This window comes from Giraffa tippelskirchi, chromosome 1 (genome assembly GCF_054371585.1).
Source record: "Giraffa tippelskirchi isolate mGirTip1 chromosome 1, T2T-mGirTip1v1.2.pri, whole genome shotgun sequence".
NCBI lineage: Eukaryota > Metazoa > Chordata > Mammalia > Artiodactyla > Giraffidae > Giraffa > Giraffa tippelskirchi.
Genome location: NC_137275.1, coordinates 7,137,289 through 7,155,786, shown reverse-complemented (window position 1 = coordinate 7,155,786; position 18,498 = coordinate 7,137,289). Strand labels below are relative to the sequence as shown.

General features: G+C 34.5%; 1 protein-coding gene across 38 annotated transcripts in view; it reads left to right on the top strand.

The window, feature by feature from the left end:
• The window catches only part of CPEB2 (cytoplasmic polyadenylation element binding protein 2), a 75,049-nt gene that overhangs the window by 38,654 nt on the left and 17,897 nt on the right, over window positions 1-18,498 (top strand). For 20 of the 38 annotated variants that reach the window (XM_081483634.1, XM_081483167.1, XM_081597057.1 and 17 more), the window contains one exon: window positions 17,999-18,169. In XM_081483634.1, the coding sequence (XP_081339760.1) occupies window positions 17,999-18,169 (171 nt within the window). Of the gene's footprint in view, window positions 1-4,507; window positions 4,532-17,998; window positions 18,170-18,498 lie in introns of all 38 variants that reach the window. The other 18 variants (XM_081483964.1, XM_081483353.1, XM_081596898.1 and 15 more) reach the window with 2 other exon arrangements.

Here is an 18,498-nt window from a genome sequence, read left to right as displayed (position 1 = left end):
CATAAATGAAGAAGCTGGATCTGTTTGGGGAATATAACTGGAATTTTCAAGTGTTTGAAGGAAGTTATGTGTAGTGAACAGAGACTTATGTTATTTCAGAAAGCCTAACTAGAACCATTTGGAAGAAGCTCAAAGTTGGAGTCAATAAAAGTGAAATGATTTCTCAAGCAGTGTTTCTCAAGCGTGGTGCACTTGCCCTTGTGGCACCCAAGGTGACTTTTGATGGTGCACAAATGCACATTAAAATAAACACACACCTCTTACAGTTTAAGATCATTCCTTAGCTAATACAGGACTGGCAGAAATCTGTGATGTTCTAGTGGAGTTAGGCTTGAGTCCATTAAAAGATAATATATAAACGCAGGTCTAGGGGTTATGAAGGTTAGGCAGACGTTGTAAAGATTTTGTGATTCTACCTTCCTGAGTAATTAGCATGATAGCTAAACATGTAAATACTCCTTTTAAGTAAGGGATAAAAAAGGATAAACAGGAACTGGAGTAAAGGTCAGGAAGTTGGTCAAAATAGCTGAAACTCTGAAGTACCCCTGGCAAATCCATTAACTCTGAGCCTCTTTTTACTCAGATATAGAAAAAGTTATAATCCCATACCAGTATGTCTCATGAAGTTGTTCTTTAGGTTTTTTCTTTTTTTTTCTTACAGATTTACAATAAAAAATGTCATAGAAATATAACTGCAAATAGGCTCTACAATAGACCATGTTCCTCAATTCAGTTAAAAATCCAGTTGACTAGTGAACACTGCCACTGTTGAATAATTCAGATATTGTAGAAGAGCCCAGCTTTAACATCTAGAACTACCTTAGGGAAGTTGCATTATATAGCAATGGGTAGATTGTCTAAAAATCAAAGGTTTTACTGTCTGATGTTAGAATGACAGCTTTAATGTTTGTATTTCTAAGTGTATAAATCTTGCATTTTTAATTAACAATAGTAAAAAAAATCTTTTCTAGGAGTAATACAAAATGGTGTATCATTGGAGTATTTGTTTCTATTACTGTACTCCCTTCACATGTCTCCCAAGGAAAATAGCGTACGTTTTCATTAGTACAGACGATTTTTCAAAAGGGGAGCAGCAGAAGTGTGGGGAGGGGGTGGCAAGCTGGTTTGAAATTCAGATTTGTTGTGATTAACCGCATGTAGCCATGTTTGTAATCAAGAGCTTGCTCTATTTTAGGAGGAAATTTTGTGTATCTTTTAATTAAGAAAATGTACTCAGTAATGAAATTGTTTTAAGTATATTCAGTCATGAAAATAGGAAACTTGAGTATGCAATCAGTTCTTTTTTGATGCTGATGGAAGTGAAGTAGATCATAGCAGATTTATTTTGAATCTTGAAAAGAATTGTGACTGGGGGGAAATATTTCTCTCCTTGGTTTGGCTTTTTTAGAACAAAAAATAAGAATGTCTTTAGCTTCACACCAAGAAGACGTTAACCTTTAAATATTTCCAGCTGATTTGGTGTGTTTACCGATCCCTTCCTCCAGTTGCAGTAATTCAGGAACCACAGACTGTTGCTCAGAGTAAATACCTAAGGGCACAAAGGTCCTAAGGAGAAGGTTAGAATTATCCTGTTTCTTTATAAGTAGCTGCAGGTTAGAATCTAAACAGATTATCGGTGACCAGGACCAAACTGTAACATCCCTTGTATAGGAAGGATCTTCAGGCTTTTCTCACATCCTTATTACCGTCATTGAAAACAAAGAAATATACATGTGTGTGTCTATAATACATATTTTAACACACATACATAAATATATACATATATATACATGTATGTTAAATAGCCAGTTCCTCACTTTTTATGATGCTTTATAAATCTATGTACCTGAAATTTAATACTCTAAGTACAGTGTTTTTATACTACAAATTATATGATTTTTTTTTTCTCTGAATCATACTCTTAGAGTTTGGGAGCGGCATACTGCTTAAAGAAGTCTGTTTTAATTAAAACATAATGATTACTGCATTATTTAATGATTTTCTTTTCTCACTGAGGATTTCTGATAATTCTAATTCGGTTACAATGAAACATATCCGTGAAATTCACATAGAAATATTAGTGGGAAAGTTGAGTACACACACCATTGTTTAGCATAATGGTAGCAGATTGGTTATTTCCATGACAGGGAATAGGGAATGTTTCACATGGTTTAGCTTCATCTGCAGTCAGTTCTATTTTTGGTAATGTAGAGACTTGGAATCTGAGAGTTGTCCAAGAAATAAGGGCAATAGCTCTTTACAGGATTCTAAAATTCCTCAGGTATGAGATAGTTGGAGAAACTTTCTAAGTAATGTGTTCAAGCCTAGAAATGAGATGAAACCTAAGATGCTGTGAACATTTGTACATATTTTCACTATTTTAGTGTTGAATAGCCTCAGCTAAAAACATAAAAGCTAAGACCATAAACTGGTTATGATATCATTAATTTTATCAATAGATCATGAATTAATTGTACAGTTGCTAAGTCATGTCTGACTCGTTGTGACCCGTGGACTGGAGTGCACCAGTCCTCCCTGTCCTTCACTATCTCCTGGAGTTTGTACATTATTACTTAACTTATAATATGACTTTAAATTTGATGAAAAGTTTTATTTTCTTTTGAATATTTGACCCTCTACAAACATGAATGAAATTCCCCAAAGCAAATTTATATTAGATTAATGCCTTCAGATAAGCAGGAAGCCCAACTTTTGATTTAAGCTGTGAAGTGCTTTGGGGCCTGTTGACCACTTTGATGCTGAATACAACTATGAAGACTTCAGGGAATCCATTCTTCCATAGCCTGTTCTTGATAACTCCTTTTATAATTCCTAGTGTCTGATTTTCCATAGTTGATCTTCTATCTCTTTGAGACCCTGTTTTTCTTAAGGACTATATATCTTAGAAGACCTAGATGACAAAATTCTAAGTGCCACTTCCAACCCTACCCTTACCCTAAACTAATATATAAATCAGTTAAGCTATATATTAATATAATCTGTATATATACATAAACACACAGAGATAAGCTATATATAAATGTGTATATAGGTGAGGTAAATCTGCCAGGTTTTGAGGTAACTGGAGCTCATGGACACGTTAGGTCTGCATTTATTTAACAGAAGACAACAGTCTACATACAGTATACGTAACTAAAGACTGTAAAATGTAGGGATGTTAATGAAGTTACTTTATATAAAAGACTAATATAAACCTTACATTTACTGGCTTATTTCTTGAAATAAAAACGATTAAGACTTTTCAGGTTTTGTTCTCCCCTTTTTATTATAAGGGAACTAAGACTATAGCCCCACCCTGTAGACACACTTCTTTATATTAAAGCCTTAGTATATATATATTTTTAATTTAGTAAAATCTCTACAATAGAATGTGTTTAATGATATAAAGTGTTTTCCTTTGATCTTTAAATTTCATACCTTTGGAGAGACTACATTTCTGACAACCTTTAATATATATTTTTGGCTTGAAATTTTTCAATAACAGATTTTTCCCAGACCTAAAAAAAATCGATGAATATGAATTAAGATCTTGATTTTGACAGTCATTTTTGGTTTACTGCTAATTCTAGAGTAGAAATACTCATAGTATACTCGGATTTGGGAGCTAAGTTATTTAAAAACAAGTTGTAGATTTTATCAAAGTGGTATTCTTATGAAAAATAAATTGCAATGTTTTTTTCTCCATGAGGAATATGTAAACTGCTAGTAACATAGGTTGAGATGCTTTCTGCTTTACACTTTTAAAGATTTATCATATGTACTATTCTTCGAAGATACTAATAATAGTTTGTATCGGAATCCCTCTTACTCCAGGTGTGGAGACACTAAACACTTAGCTGTTACAAAATGTACCAAAAAGATTGAAAGCATTATTAGTCTGTCATTGATCATTTCTTCACTTAGGCAAGTTTGAACATGAGTTTGTTTCTTGTATTCTGTCTGTCTAAGCTCTGTAGACTTCAGAGGACCAGTTCAATACTGTCTTCTCTTTTCACTCTTCTGTGTCTTCCAGTTATTTTTCTATGCAGGGCTTTGCATAAAAAGTGATGTTGACCTGAATTACTAGTTGGACATTATATGCTGTATCACTTTATATAATAAAAAGTAGAAAAATAAGGATTCAATTCAAGCTGTTTCCATCCATTGGGAAAAGTGTTTGGGATGCTATTTAACCATAAAGTATTACATATTCCTATCCTGATTAGATTAAACAAATATTTATTCATGAACTTGAACATAATTGAGAATAAATTTTGTATTTCCAGTTAATTTCACAGTGTTTATATGGTTCAGATGGCACATAAGAGAGTGCTTTGTAAATATTAAAATACCATGCACATGTTGTGTGATGATATTGAGGTAGCTCTTAAGACAAAGTAGTTCTAATTTCCAGATGCCCACATAGCTTTCCATGTCACAAATGTTTGTTTATGTGGGCTTATTTTTAGTTCTGACATTTTACAATTTGTCCTTTGTTTACATGCAGCGAGGAGTTATGGGCGAAGACGAGGTAATTCATTTCTGTTTGCTATGGTATAACTGTTTCTAATTGGGTTTTACTGATCAATGTTGTAATTATCCCAGATTTATTATGCAATGTCTGGAAACTCACTGAAAAATTGTGTTTTGATTTGCACACTTACTTGTCCAAGTTTTGAACCCTAAATATCTTAACCTTTAAGGTACATTTTCATACTAATATGGTTATTTAATAAGTTTTTCCATTGTAAATGTCTAGATTTTAACAGTTTTTAAAGTCGTTTGTGTATCTTTTAAAATAAACCTTCTGTTTATAGTTTTTTAAGAGATGTGTTTAATAGATACTAGTGAAGGTGACATGCAATATGAATTTTCTGCTCTCTCAATCTGTAACTGATTGTCTTACCTATGGTATATAATTTATAGCTCTAGTTTATTAGTTTTATGTTTGATCCAGTTGAACATGACAAATACCAAACAGATTACTATAAACACCAATATATAGAAATCATGTCACTCATATTTCTCTGTGTCTTAAAGTAATCCTTTCTTTTCTCTCTCTAACACCACACATACTTTCTCTCTCTCTCTGTCTCTCTCACACACACACACACTTTTTCTCTCGCACAAGAGTCTTCCCCTTTGGGTTCTTGTTTTCTTTTTTTTGTTTTGTTTTGTTTTTAATAAATTTATTTATTTTAGTTGGGGGCTAATTACTTTACAATATTGTAATAGTTTTTGCCATACATTGACATGAATCAGCCATGGGTTTACATGTGTTCCCCTTCCTGGACCCCCCACCCACCTCCCTCCCCATCCCATCCCTCTGGGTCATCCCGTTGCCCCGGTCCTGAGCATTTGTCTCATGCATCGAACATGGAATGGTGTTCTGTTTCACATATGATAATATACATGTTTCAATGCTATTCTCCCAGAGCGTCCCACCCTCACCTTCTCCCTCAGAGACCATAAAATTGTTCCATGCATCTGTGTCTCTTATTCTGTCTCGCATATAGGGTTATCGTTACCATCTTTCAAATTCCATATATATGCATTAGTATACTGCATTGGTGTTTTTCTTTCTGGCTTACTTCACTCTGTATAATGGGCTCCAGTTTCATCCATCTCAATAAAACCGATTCAAATGTATTCTTTTTAATGGCTGAGTAATATTCCATTGTGTATATGTACCAAAGCTTCCTTATCCATTCGTCTGCTGATGGACATCTAGGTTGCTTCCATGTCCTGGCTATTGTAAACAGTGCTGCGATGAACATTGGGGTACACGCGTCTCTTTCAGTTCTGGTTTCCTTGGTGTGTATGCCCAGCAGTGGGATTGCTGGGTCATATGGCAGTTCTATTCCCAGTTTTTTAAGGAATCTCCACACTGTTCTCCATAGTGGCTGTACTAGTTTGCATTCCCACCAACAGTGTAAGAGGATTCCCTTTTCTCCACACCCTCTCCAGCATTTATTGCTTGTAGACTTTTGGATAGCAGCCATTCTGACTGGTGTGAAATGATACCTCATTGTGGTTTTGATTTGCATTTCTCTGATAATGAGTGATGTTGAGCATCTTTTCATGTGTTTGTTAGCCATCTGTATGTCTTCTTTGGAGAAATGTCTGTTTAGTTCTTTGGCCCATTTTTTGATTGGGTCGTTTATTTTTCTGGAATTCAGCTGCAGAAGTTGCTTGTATATTTTTGAGATTAATTGTTTGTCTGTTGCTTCGTTTGCTATTATTTTCTCCCATTCTGAAGGCTGTCTTTTCACCTTGCTTGTAGTTTCCTTTGTTGTGCAAAAGCTTTTAATTTTAATTAGGTCCCATTTGTTTATTTTTGCTTTTATTTCTAATATTCTGGGAGGTGGGTCATGGAGGATCCTGCTGTGATTTATGTCGGAGAGTGTTTTGCCTATATTTTTCTCTAGGAGTTTTATAGTTTCTGGTCTTACGTTTAGATCGTTAATCCATTTTGAGTTTATTTTTGTGTATGGTGTTAGGAAGTGTTCTAGTTTCATTCTTTTACAAGTGGTTGACCAGTTTTCCCAGCACCACTTGTTAAAGAGATTGTCTTTTCTCCATTGTATATTCTTGCCTCCTTTGTCGAAGATAAGGTGTCCATAGGTGCGTGGGTTTATCTCTGGGCTTTCTATTTTGTTCCATTGATCTATATTTCTATCTTTGTGCCAGTACCATACTGTCTTGATGACTGTGGCTTTGTAGTAGAGCCTGAAGTCAGGCAGGTTGATTCCTCCAGTTCCATTCTTCTTCCTCAAGATTGCTTTGGCTATTCGAGGTTTCTTATATTTCCATACAAATTGTGAGATGATTTGTTCTAGTTCTGTGAAAAATACCATTGGTAGCTTGATAGGGATTGCATTGAATCTATAGATTGCTTTGGGTAGTATACTCATTTTCACTATATTAATTCTTCCAATCCATGAACACGGTATATTTCTCCATCTGTTTGTGTTCTCTTTGATTTCTTTCATCAGTGTTTTATAGTTTTCTATATATAAGTCTTTTGTTTCTTTAGGTAGATATATTCCTAAGTATTTTATTCTTTTTGTTGCAATGGTGAATGGTATTGTTTCCTTAATTTCTCTTTCTGTTTTCTCATTATTGGAGTATAGGAATGCAAGGGATTTCTGTGTGTTAATTTTATATCCTGCAACTTTACTATATTCATTGATTAGCTCTAGTAATTTTCTAGTAGAGTCTTTAGGGTTTTCTATGTAGAGGATCATGTCATCTGCAAACAGTGAGAATTCTAGCAAACAGAATCCAACATCATATTAAAAAGATCATACATCATGACCAAGTGGGCTTTATCCCAGGAATGCAAGGTTTTTTTAACATCCACAAGTCAATCAATGTAATACACCACATTAACAAATTGAAAGATAAAAACCATATGGTTATCTCAATAGATGCAGAAAAAGCCTTTGACAAAATTCAGCATCCATTTATGATAAAAACCCTCCAGAAAGCAGGAATAGAAGGAACATACCTCAACATAATAAAAGCTATATATGACAAACCCACAGGAAACATTATCCTCAATGGTGAAAAATTGAAAGCATTTCCCCTAAAGTCAGGAACAAGGCAAGGATGCCCACTTTCACCACTACTATTCCACATAGTTTTGGAAGTTTTGGCCACAGCAATCAGAGCAGAAAAAGAAATAAAAGGAATACAGATAGGAAAAGAAGGAGTTCTTGTTTTCTTAAGGAAAAGACTAGGACTGCTCTATTCAGCTTCCTAAGAAAGCAGCTAACATTTTCTGTGGCTTAAACTTTGCTTTTCTTTTTCATGTGCAGAAATTGATAGGAAGAAAAGTAGATGTGATGATGGGATGAGAAGAAGCAAAAGTAACTTTACACTAGATTATCCCCTAAGTGACAAATAGCCATACTACTTATGTGGTTGTTCTCAGTGCCAGTAACCATAGTACTTATGTAAAAGGATTTTCCTTAACCTGTAAACTCTTCCTTGAGCCATGGAGGATAGATAGTAATAATAGTGCCTTTTGATAAATTTTATATGTGTGTGCCAGTGCTTCAAATTCTTTTGATCTAGTCCTGAGTGTGTTACTTTGAAAACAAACATGCAAAACTGTCACCATTGATGACAGAAACTAGTATTTTATACGTGTCAGTAGTATTTCCAGTTTTGTATTTCAACGTCGTCTGAATTTAACTTCATTTTCAGAATCTAGTTTCTTGAAATGCTTCACTGACTCTCTTGGTTCTTTATTTTTCTAACTAAAAAATTAGGAGGATTTAGAGACTAATGACTTAGAGAACTGAAGCTGAATAACTTTCTAGAGATTGTTACTAGCAGCTGAGAAGAGGGGAAGAATTGAGAATTTTAGTATCTATTTTCAGTTCTATGGACTATCTTATTTCACTGTGCTATTTTAATATGGAAATTTAGTTCTCTTGAAAAAAGCCCATTTACCAATCTGTGTTTTTAGGTATTTTTGAAACTGTAGAGCAATTTAGGATTCTTGACTTTTTTATACACATTTCATCTTTTAATCTTAGTGTGATTTATACACCTTATTTGGTATACTCCAATATAAATGTCATGATCTAGGAAGTTCTTCAAAACAAGGTATAGGAAAATCATGTTGTTTATCTCTTTTATCTTAATTTAATAATTGTAGACTGTGACTATATTAAGAAAAAACAAAAATTTCTGCTTTTAGATAGGAACTTTCTACTACTCAAATATCTCTGTCCTCTGGGAGCCACAAAGACTTCTACTTCAGAGCTGCCTCCAAGCATTGGGAGAAAGAAGACTCTAACTTGGTTTTAAGGCTTTTGGTAGAAGCCTTTTGTAGCACAGAGCTGAAGGTTGTCATACTTACTTGGCTTAGTTTAGCAGGAGGTGGAGTGGGGCGGGTGGGGCGTGATGGTGGATAACTTCCCCCCTCTCACGTTGTATAGCATTAGTAATTTTTCTAGTTGTTCCTCCTAGGAGTCTGCTTTTAAGGTTTTCTGTTTGATGGTCAGATGAAAATATCCTGTGATAAAGCATAATGAAAAAGAATATGAAAAAGAATATACACACACACACACACACACACAAACATACACACACACACATACATACACACACATATATGTATAACTGAGTCACTTTGCTGTACAGCAGAAATTAACACATTGTAAATCAACTATACTTCAGTAAATTTGTTTAAAGTATACCCATTAGAAATAACTATTGAGAGATCTTATTTGAGTTTGAAAGTACTTTTAACACAGTAAGTAATAAAATATATTAAAAAAAAAAAAAAAGCACATACTGAAGGAATGACTCAACAAGAAGTAGCCTGGCTTTCTTCCTATTTTCTACTCACTTTTTCCTCTTCCTATGCTAGATGTTATAGCAGTATCACATTGATAACCTTTTAACTATCAAGGATTCCTTTTATGGGTTTCATATTTCCATCAAAGGAAGACCATTTATTTATTTATTTTAGTCATTTTTCTTTTCTAAAAAAAACTCTCATGCACATCAGCTCTGTTGATGTGGAATGAGTCACAGTGAGCTGATACAATTTTTTTTAAAAAAAAAGACATTGCTGTTTACCAGTGCAGTGGTGGGTGGACAGTATTATTTTCACAAGCATTTTGACTTTATAGTCTAGTTTAGGAAGAGCTATTTTTTTCTTCTTTTGTCACCTTTGACTCACCTTTAAGCTCAGGCACAGAGTAGCTGTTTTCATTTAAAAGATTTCCCACTTAAGTGCAGTAAAAACCAAATTGCTACCAAAATGAATGTGTATTTTTTAATATCTTTAACAATGTAAATATAAGAACTTTAAATCAAACTGTAGATACTAATATATGAAATATACCTTAGTAATAATCAAAATTTAAATATGCTAAAAATAATTAAGAAAAGCAAAGATTTCTTCCCCTGCTTTTCGTTTGTATCCTACCCCTACTCCTGTGTGTTTCTGTACCCTGGGAGCCATAAATAGTTCTACTACAGTGCTGCCTGAGGGCCAGGATTAGAAAGGAGAAAGACTCTTATGTCTACTTATATATTCAGTGTTTATTTCATTCTGAGAGTGAACATACTGGTCTGAGCTTGGAGTAGGTTCAGAGGTTTTGAAGGGAAGTGTGAAGTGTAACTTAAGCGCTATCTCTCAATCTGAAATATTTCTATTACTGCAGCCTGTTTGTTAATGCAATAATAGGGACAGGATTAAAGTGCTGCTCTACTCCAGTGGAGTAAAAATATATAGAATTATGCTAAATAACAGAAATAAAGAATCTATTTTAGTTAGTGAAACTAAAAACCACGAAGCAATCTTTTCTAGCAGACAAGCCCAAAGCTTTACTCAGTAGATTTTTGTATATTATATATGAAATGGGAAGATAGGAGAAATACTTTTAAAGGGAGTAAAATTACAGAGCTTTAATTAGAGTGGTTGGATTTATTCGTACTGCATATGTAGCCATTCATATTCCTGTGCCATAATGAATAAGCATTAATAATACATTATACTTAAAATATTGCTTAAAAATTGATCCAGGATTTTCTGTGATTAGATTTAATTTGAACTCATTTGACTCTTTAACAGTCTTATAAAATACCAGAGTAAGTATATACTCCCTAACATCACCACTACCAAATCCTTTCATGACGACGTAAAGGCTGAGGATTTTCATCTTTGATAAATACTTTTTTCACCTTTTTATTGAATTATAATTTGCATGCAGTACTATTGGAGAAGGAAATGGCAACCCACTCCAATATTCTTGCCTAGGAAATCTCATGAACAGGAGTCTGGTGGGCTACATTCCATGGGGTCACAAGAATTGGACATGACGTAGCAACTAAATAACAGCAGCATCAATTTACACTAGTTTTAGATGTACAGCATGGTAATTCAGTATTTTATGGAAGATGATCACCATGATAAGCTTAGTAACCATCTGTCACCATACAAAATTATTACAGTATTATTAGCTATATTCCCTATGCTGTCCATTATCGATACATCTCTGTGTATAAACTGGAAATTTAAACCTCTTTGTTCCTTTTACCTATTTCTACTGCGTTTATTCCACCTTCCTCCCCTCTGGCAACCTCCAGTTTATTCTTTGTATCTATGAATATGTTTCTGTTTTGTTTTATATATTCATGTTGTTTTTCAGATTCCACATATAAGTAAAATCATACAGTATCTTTCTTTGATTTCTTTCATTTAATGTAATTAATACTTTCTAGGTCATCTGTGTTATTGCGCATTGTAAGATTTCATCTTTTTAATGGCTGAGTAATAGTCCAACAACATTACATGAGTTGCCTTTTCTTCATATCCATGCCGACGCTTGTTATTTCTTGTCCTTTTGTTAATAGCCATTCTGACAGGAGTGAGTTGGTATCTCTTTGTGGGTTTTATTTGCATTTGCCTAAATAATTAGTGATGGTGAATATCTTTTTGTGTATCTTTTGGCCATCTGGATGTCATCTCTGAAAAAAAAGGCCAATTCAGGTCCTCTGCTTATTTTAAATTTTTTTTGTTGTTGATACTGTGTTATGTAAGTTCTTTATATGTTTTGGATATCAACCCCTTACTATCATCTGTAGATATCATCTCCCATTCAGTTGATTGCTTTTTCATTTTGTTGATTTCCTTCACTCTGCAAAGCTTTTAATCATTTGATGTAGTCCCATTTATTTATTTTTGCTTTTGTTGTCTTTGCCTGTGGAGACATATTCTAAGAAATATATTGCCTAAACCAGAGTCAGCTCACTGTCTGTGTTTTCTTCTGGGAGTTTTAGGTCTTATATTTAAGTCTTTAATCCATTTTGACTTTTTTTTGTATATGGTGTGAGAAAGGAGTCCAGTTTCATTCTTTTCATGTAGCTATCCTGTTTTCCCAGCACAGTTTGCTGAAGAGACTGTCTTTTCCCCTTGTGTGTTCTTGCCTTCTTTGTCATGCGGATTAATTGAGCATAAGCATGTGGTTTATTCCTGAGCTCTGTTTCCTGTCCCAGTGGTCTGTGTGTCCTTTCTATGTCAGTACCGTACTGTTTTTATTACTCTAGCTCTGTTGTATAGTTTAAAATCAAGAAGCCTGATACCTTAAGCTTTGTTCTTCTTTCTCAAGACTGCTTTGGCTATTTAAAGTTTTGTTTTTTGTTTTTTTGGGGTTCTATGCAAATTTTAGAATCATTTGTCCTAATCATGTGAAAAATGTCATTAGTATTTTAATAGGGAATGCATTGAATCTGTAGATTGCTTTGAATAGTATGGAAATTTTAACAATATTACTTCTAATCCATGACAACAGTCAATTTTTCCATTTATTTCTGTCATCTTCAATTTCTTTAGTTAGTACCTTATAGTTTTTAGAGTATAGGTCTTTCACCTCCTTAGTTAAGTTTGTTCATTGATATTTTATTCTTTTTTATGTGATTATAAATAGGATTATTTTCTTGTTTTCTCTTTCTGATAGTTTATTAGTGTGAACTTAATTTTAAGCCAAATATATTATGTCTAGCAATTAGTTTACAAAGACATATAGGGTACTAAGTTGTAACTGATTTTTTAAAAATTAAATATCTTATTCCCTGTGAGAAAAGGATAAACGTATTATTGGGGCAAAATATTTTTAAGTAATAAGTATAGCTCCTGTCTCAGTTCTTTGGAAAAACATTCCGGATAGTGCTTCTATCTAATTCCACAGGTGGTGCTTGAGAGAGATCAGTTCCAGACCTATTTCTGTTGTTTTGATAGTTTTTTTAATCCTTGCATATGAAATAAAATTCATGCCATCACACTGGTAGGTAGTGGAGTGGCTGCTAGGGTCTTGAAGAATGGGAGGAATATTCTTTCTTAATAATAATACTTTGTTTTGCATTTGCTTTAATTTTTAAACCAACAATCAGTAAATAAAAGTACAGGATATACATTAAAATCAAAGAACCATGCTTACCTTTAAGCTATAAATTGACTAATTTTGCACAATTATTTTGTTTTTGTCTCCTGCCTGTCCCTGCTGTTTCTGTGTTGGGAAATGTCTTTATTATGGGCACCCAGAATAAGGCTATGGTCTGAAAAGCCAAGTGTAATTATTAATTTTGGGCATATTAGCATAGCCGCCAGTGTCCAAGTTAGTAATTTCCCATTACTTCTTAACTGCATCCATTTGTGCTACACATACACCTGCACACATAAGAGGACCAGATATTGAAAAACACCTGTCAGTCATACAAGCAGATACCTAAGTTTGTCTTTAGTTCCATCTTCAGTTTAGGATGCTCATAGTAGAGTTTTTATTATTGCTTGTATAGAGCAGCAGTTTTTATATGGATAGAGAACTTCCATGCATTCTCTAATGATTTTTTTTTAAATACTTTAAAGTGAGTAATTAGCACCATGATTGTATGGATATGTGTTAGTCACTCAGTCATGTCTGACTCTTTGCAACCCCATGGACTGTAGCCTGCCAGACTTCTCTGTCCATGGAATTCTCCAGGCAAGAATACTGGGGTGGGAAGCCATCTCCTTCTCCAGGGGATCTTCCCGACCCGGGAATCAAACCCAGGTCTCCTGCTTTGCAGGCAGATTCTTTACCATATCTGAGCCACCTGGGAAGCCCCAAAGAATCATGAAATCATGATTAACATCATAAATGAGGCTCATATTTGTGGTGGCTGCAGTTTTTCTCACTACAAAATCTTTGCTGATTTCCTGGTTTTGGAGAAGGTGTATTTTGAGTCCTGTTACAGGAATATGCATTCTGTTATGTTGCTTGCTTTCATCTTGAAAGGAGCTCTTGGTGACCTGTTGAATAGGCCTGGCACCATGGAGGCCATCTCACACTCTTCCCCTTGCAGTGATTGGCCAGCGTTGTGTATTCCTGTTTTGCTCTTTAATCTTTTATTGCTTCTATCTATAATATTTATTGTAACTACCATATTTACTTTTTAAGATTTTATTGTACATTTTAGATATCTTAGTGTAAGCTAATTTGCTTGTATTTGTGTTTGTAAGTAGAGCTTTTCCTAACTTATTTTATAACCCTGATACTAAAACCTGACAGAATATGAAAGAAAACTATATACCAGTATGGAGAAGGCAATGGCACCCCACTCCAGTACTCTTGCCTGGAAAATCCCATGGACGGAGGAGCCTGGTAGGCTGCAGTCCATGGGGTCGCTAAGAGTCGGACACGACTGAGCGACTTAACTTTCACTTTTCACTTTCATGCATTGGAGAAGGAAATGGCAACCCACTCCAGTATTCTTGCCTGGAGAATCCCAGGGACGGCGGAGCCTGGTGGGCTGCCGTCTGTGGGGTCGCAGAGTCGGACACGACTGACGCGACTTAGCAGCATATACCAGTATCCCTCATGAAATAGAGGTAAAAATTCTAAAGAAAATATTGATAGACTGAATCTGGAAATTTATAGAAATGGAAAATGTATCATGATTAAGTGGGATTTATCCCAGAAACATAAGATTGACATTTGAAAATCAATTACTATAATTCACCACATAAACAGAAGGAATTAGAAATACCATGCATATATGCATGCAATAGAAATAACACAGATATAGGAAGCATATCTGATAACATTCAGCAGCTATTCATGATTAAAAAAACCTCTGAGGAAACTAGGAATAGATGGGAATTTCCTCAGTCTGTTAAAAAACCGTACATTTTGTGTTGATTGATGTCTGCTTTTTCATACTTAGTGTTGGTAATTTTAGTTTTCTTTTTTATTCATTCTTAGAAAGTATTTTTGAAGTACATGGAAGGCATAATTATTTAGTGGTTCTTCTTTTATAGTCATGTTAATTTGGGTTACAGGGAAGGATAATTGGAAAGATGAAAAACAGTAGTTTTGTCGATGATATATATTTAGTTAACTCCTTTTTTAAATGACTATTTAACTCTAGAGCTCTTATGGCTTCTAGAAGGAAAGTGGTCATGATTTCCCAACAATAAAGATTATCATGAATATGGCCAGTATGTGACATGTTCCCAGCCTTTTCATTGTATCTTTTGTTCATCTGAACTTTGCTTAATAGCTTTTAGACACAGATTACACTTAGATCTTTGATAGTTACTATATTAACTGCAGTATTTATTTTAGACAGTATCTATAGTTAGAATAGTATAGTTAGTAACACAGAATAGGGCTTCCCTTGTGGCTCAGCTGGTAAAGAATCTGCCTGCAATGCAGGAGACCTGGGTTTGATCCCTGGGTTGAGAAGATCCCCTGGAGAAGGGAAAGGCTGCCCACTCCAGTATTCTGGCCTGGAGAATCATTAGTATGATATGATATACTTAAAATATTATAGTTAAGAGAAAAATTTTAAGTCATTTTGGGTCACCTCTCTGACACTGCTTATATAGTGATTTTCTTTATCACTGTAACAGTATTTCTGTTTTAAGTATTGGCATGTCTGAAATAAGTATAAAATTTGGATTTATCGTTTGAACCAAAAACTAAATATCAATGTTGTTTCTCTACCTCATCTTATTATTCTTAAAATATAGAATCATTCATTTAAAGTCCAACCGTAGAAAGATGAACTAGTTATTCATGATTAATATTACTTGTGATGGTTCTTGATGAGGTTCTCTTTAAGGAAAATAGTTTCATTTGAAGAGCTTTCTTTCTGTTGATCACAAAGAATATTGACATTTGTTCTTCATGGTCCTTATTCCTGATAGCAAAGGTATTGGGAAAGTTAAATATTCACAGACTTACTCAGTGAACATGGGTATATTTCAAAACATCTTGTTAAATTGAATTTGAATATGCAGAATAATTTGTTTTCTATACCAAATATGATCTTTCCCCCTATTTTCGATCATATAAAATTAAAATTCTTATTTCTAACATCTAGCTAGCTATAGCTCACAGACATGTCACCCCCTCCTCAGCCCAACAACCCCAGTTCTGTGCAGGCCATCACATTTCAGATTGTCTTTGTTACATCAGTTGCATCATTATGTACCATACTTTTCAAGATGATAACACATAATGACACTTTATATTGAATATTTATAATTTGTATATATTAAGACATACTATAGATTATATGCATTTTCTCTTCATTTAAAAAAATCCTTTACTCCATCTTGAAAAAAAAAAAAACTTGCCTACATCCTTTTTCTTTCTTCTGTAATAAACTTCTTTGATGTCTGTACTTCACAAAACTCAACCAGCAGCTTTACTAATGCTACTACCTTCAAAGATCATGCATGTCTTCAAATTGTGATTTTTCTCAAATCATTATCTTAACATCTCACGTTGTTCCTTCATTGATTGCTTTTTTTGTTCTGTCATTGCATTATTTTCCTTTGCTGCTCTTTCACAGTAGAATTCTGGCGTCCCTCTTCTTCCCGCTCCTTTCTGGGTTTCTGTTACTGTTCCATTTCTCTCTTGTAAGTTTCCTGAGGTGCTCTCCTTATCATTTCTCACTGGGGTGCTTATCAGTGATGTTATAAATAACATTAAGCTCTCGCCAGTCTACTGGTGAGTTGACTCCAGATTACTTTCTCAGAAATGTGACTCTTCTCCTTTCTCCACATTTCTGAACATCTCAGATGTGAAGCTTGTGAACTTTCACACGTCTAGGACACGTCTCCCTTTCCTGTCGCAGTTTCAGGTCTTTACTGTCTTCACATTTAGTTAACGATTCTTACCCCTCATATTCTAAAGCCTTTTGATTCCTCCTTTTCATTCTTTTTTTCTCTTTCATTTCCCATCTACTTTTCACTGCTTCAGGTACCTCCACTGCCCATCCTTGCTGAATGTTTGGAAAGACTTCTGATTGGCTCATTTCTCACCACGTTAACCATATTTGCCAAGAGGAGTCTTCCTAAACTACAGGAAAAGTTATGATCTTGCTTGAACGCCCGCCTCCAGTTGTTTTTTGTTTGTTCCTTTTTGTTTTGTCGCTGACTAAATAAAATGTGTCCTTTAGCCTGGCATTGAAGACTAAGTGTTCTGTCTAGCCCAAGGTGCTTTTCTAGCTTTTCTTTTCCTTTTTTCCAACATGTTTCAGCCAACATGACTCTATTTCTTAAATAAATTCATTTTTCCTTCTCTCTCTTATGTTTCTCCTTCCACTTGAAAAATTTATTCAAAACCGTTTTCTTACAAATATTCTACTAACCTACCTTCTCTTAACTCCCTAAGTACCACTATTTTCCCCTTTCACCACAACTGCTATCCAGTTTCACTTGGGGATAAACAGTTTCACTGTTTATTAGCCAGGTTACTCTCTTCCTCCAGCACACTTCCTCTGAAGCACTTTAGAGACTGTTTTACCAGGTCATCTTATTTACTTATTTATTGTGATCCCCACAGAATCCAGCATCAGGATTGCTGCAGAGGATTATATAGTCTGTTCCTGTGCAAGGGTGTGTCCTGAAGGGTGGGCTCAGGTGGGGACCGAAGTCCTGGAGGGGAGCCTCTTCTGTTTTGCACATGGGCAGACTCTCTGTCCACCCTGTCATGTAGCTGACACACATGCAATGCATCAAGATCTTATATGCAAGTATAACTTGGTACTTTCATCCTTCATTACAGTGGTCTGCAAGTGTTTTTTTGTTGTTGTTTTCTTATCAATTTAGTCTGTGTCGTTTCTTTCTGCCACCAATTTCTAAAAGGTTTCTCCTGTTACATATCCAGTCTAACCATCCCCATACAGCAGATTCTTGCCGTTTTCCATTAAAAATCGAAGTGATCTAGTGTTTGTTCGTGACATAATTGTTGTCATACGGCCATGTTTATTTCTAAATCATCCTTCAGACAGTGTCGCTTGAATTTAGGCAATTGAACTTTTAAGCTATCTGAATGTTCCTTAATTTTTGATACCTATGTCACTTTCATTTTTTATTATTTCACTTTCATTTTTAAGCCTTTAATTTATTGTTGCTCTTTTTATTCCTGACTTTTATCACTTTCTTAGATCTGAGATTCAGGTATTATTTGTTCTTATATTTTAGGTCGTTCTTCCCTCTTTCCAATAGATGATGGCTTGCTGGATGATGGGCATAATGATCAAGTTGGTGTTTTAAATTCACCCACATGTTACTCAGCTCATCAGAATGGAGAGCGAATAGAACGTTTCTCTCGAAAAGTTTTTGTTGGTGGTCTTCCTCCAGACATTGATGAAGGTAAAATCATGACTTGTGATACTAAGAAAAAAACCTAAAATATAGTGTGAATGGGGATATAAGTCCGTTTCTTTACTTTGTATCTTTTACATCTTGTTACTGTGAGCGTTTTTTATAAATCAGATTTTTATCTAGTTCATATCTCAGTAATTTTTTAAATATAGAACATATTTAAATACATTAAACTTTTTGTTGTATATATTTATTTAAAACTTTAAAAAACTTTTTGTATGACCATAACACATGTGACCAAACTTTTTGTATGTATGTGACATAACCATACATAAAAACTTTTCATATGACTGTAATAATGCATGCACGCACATGTG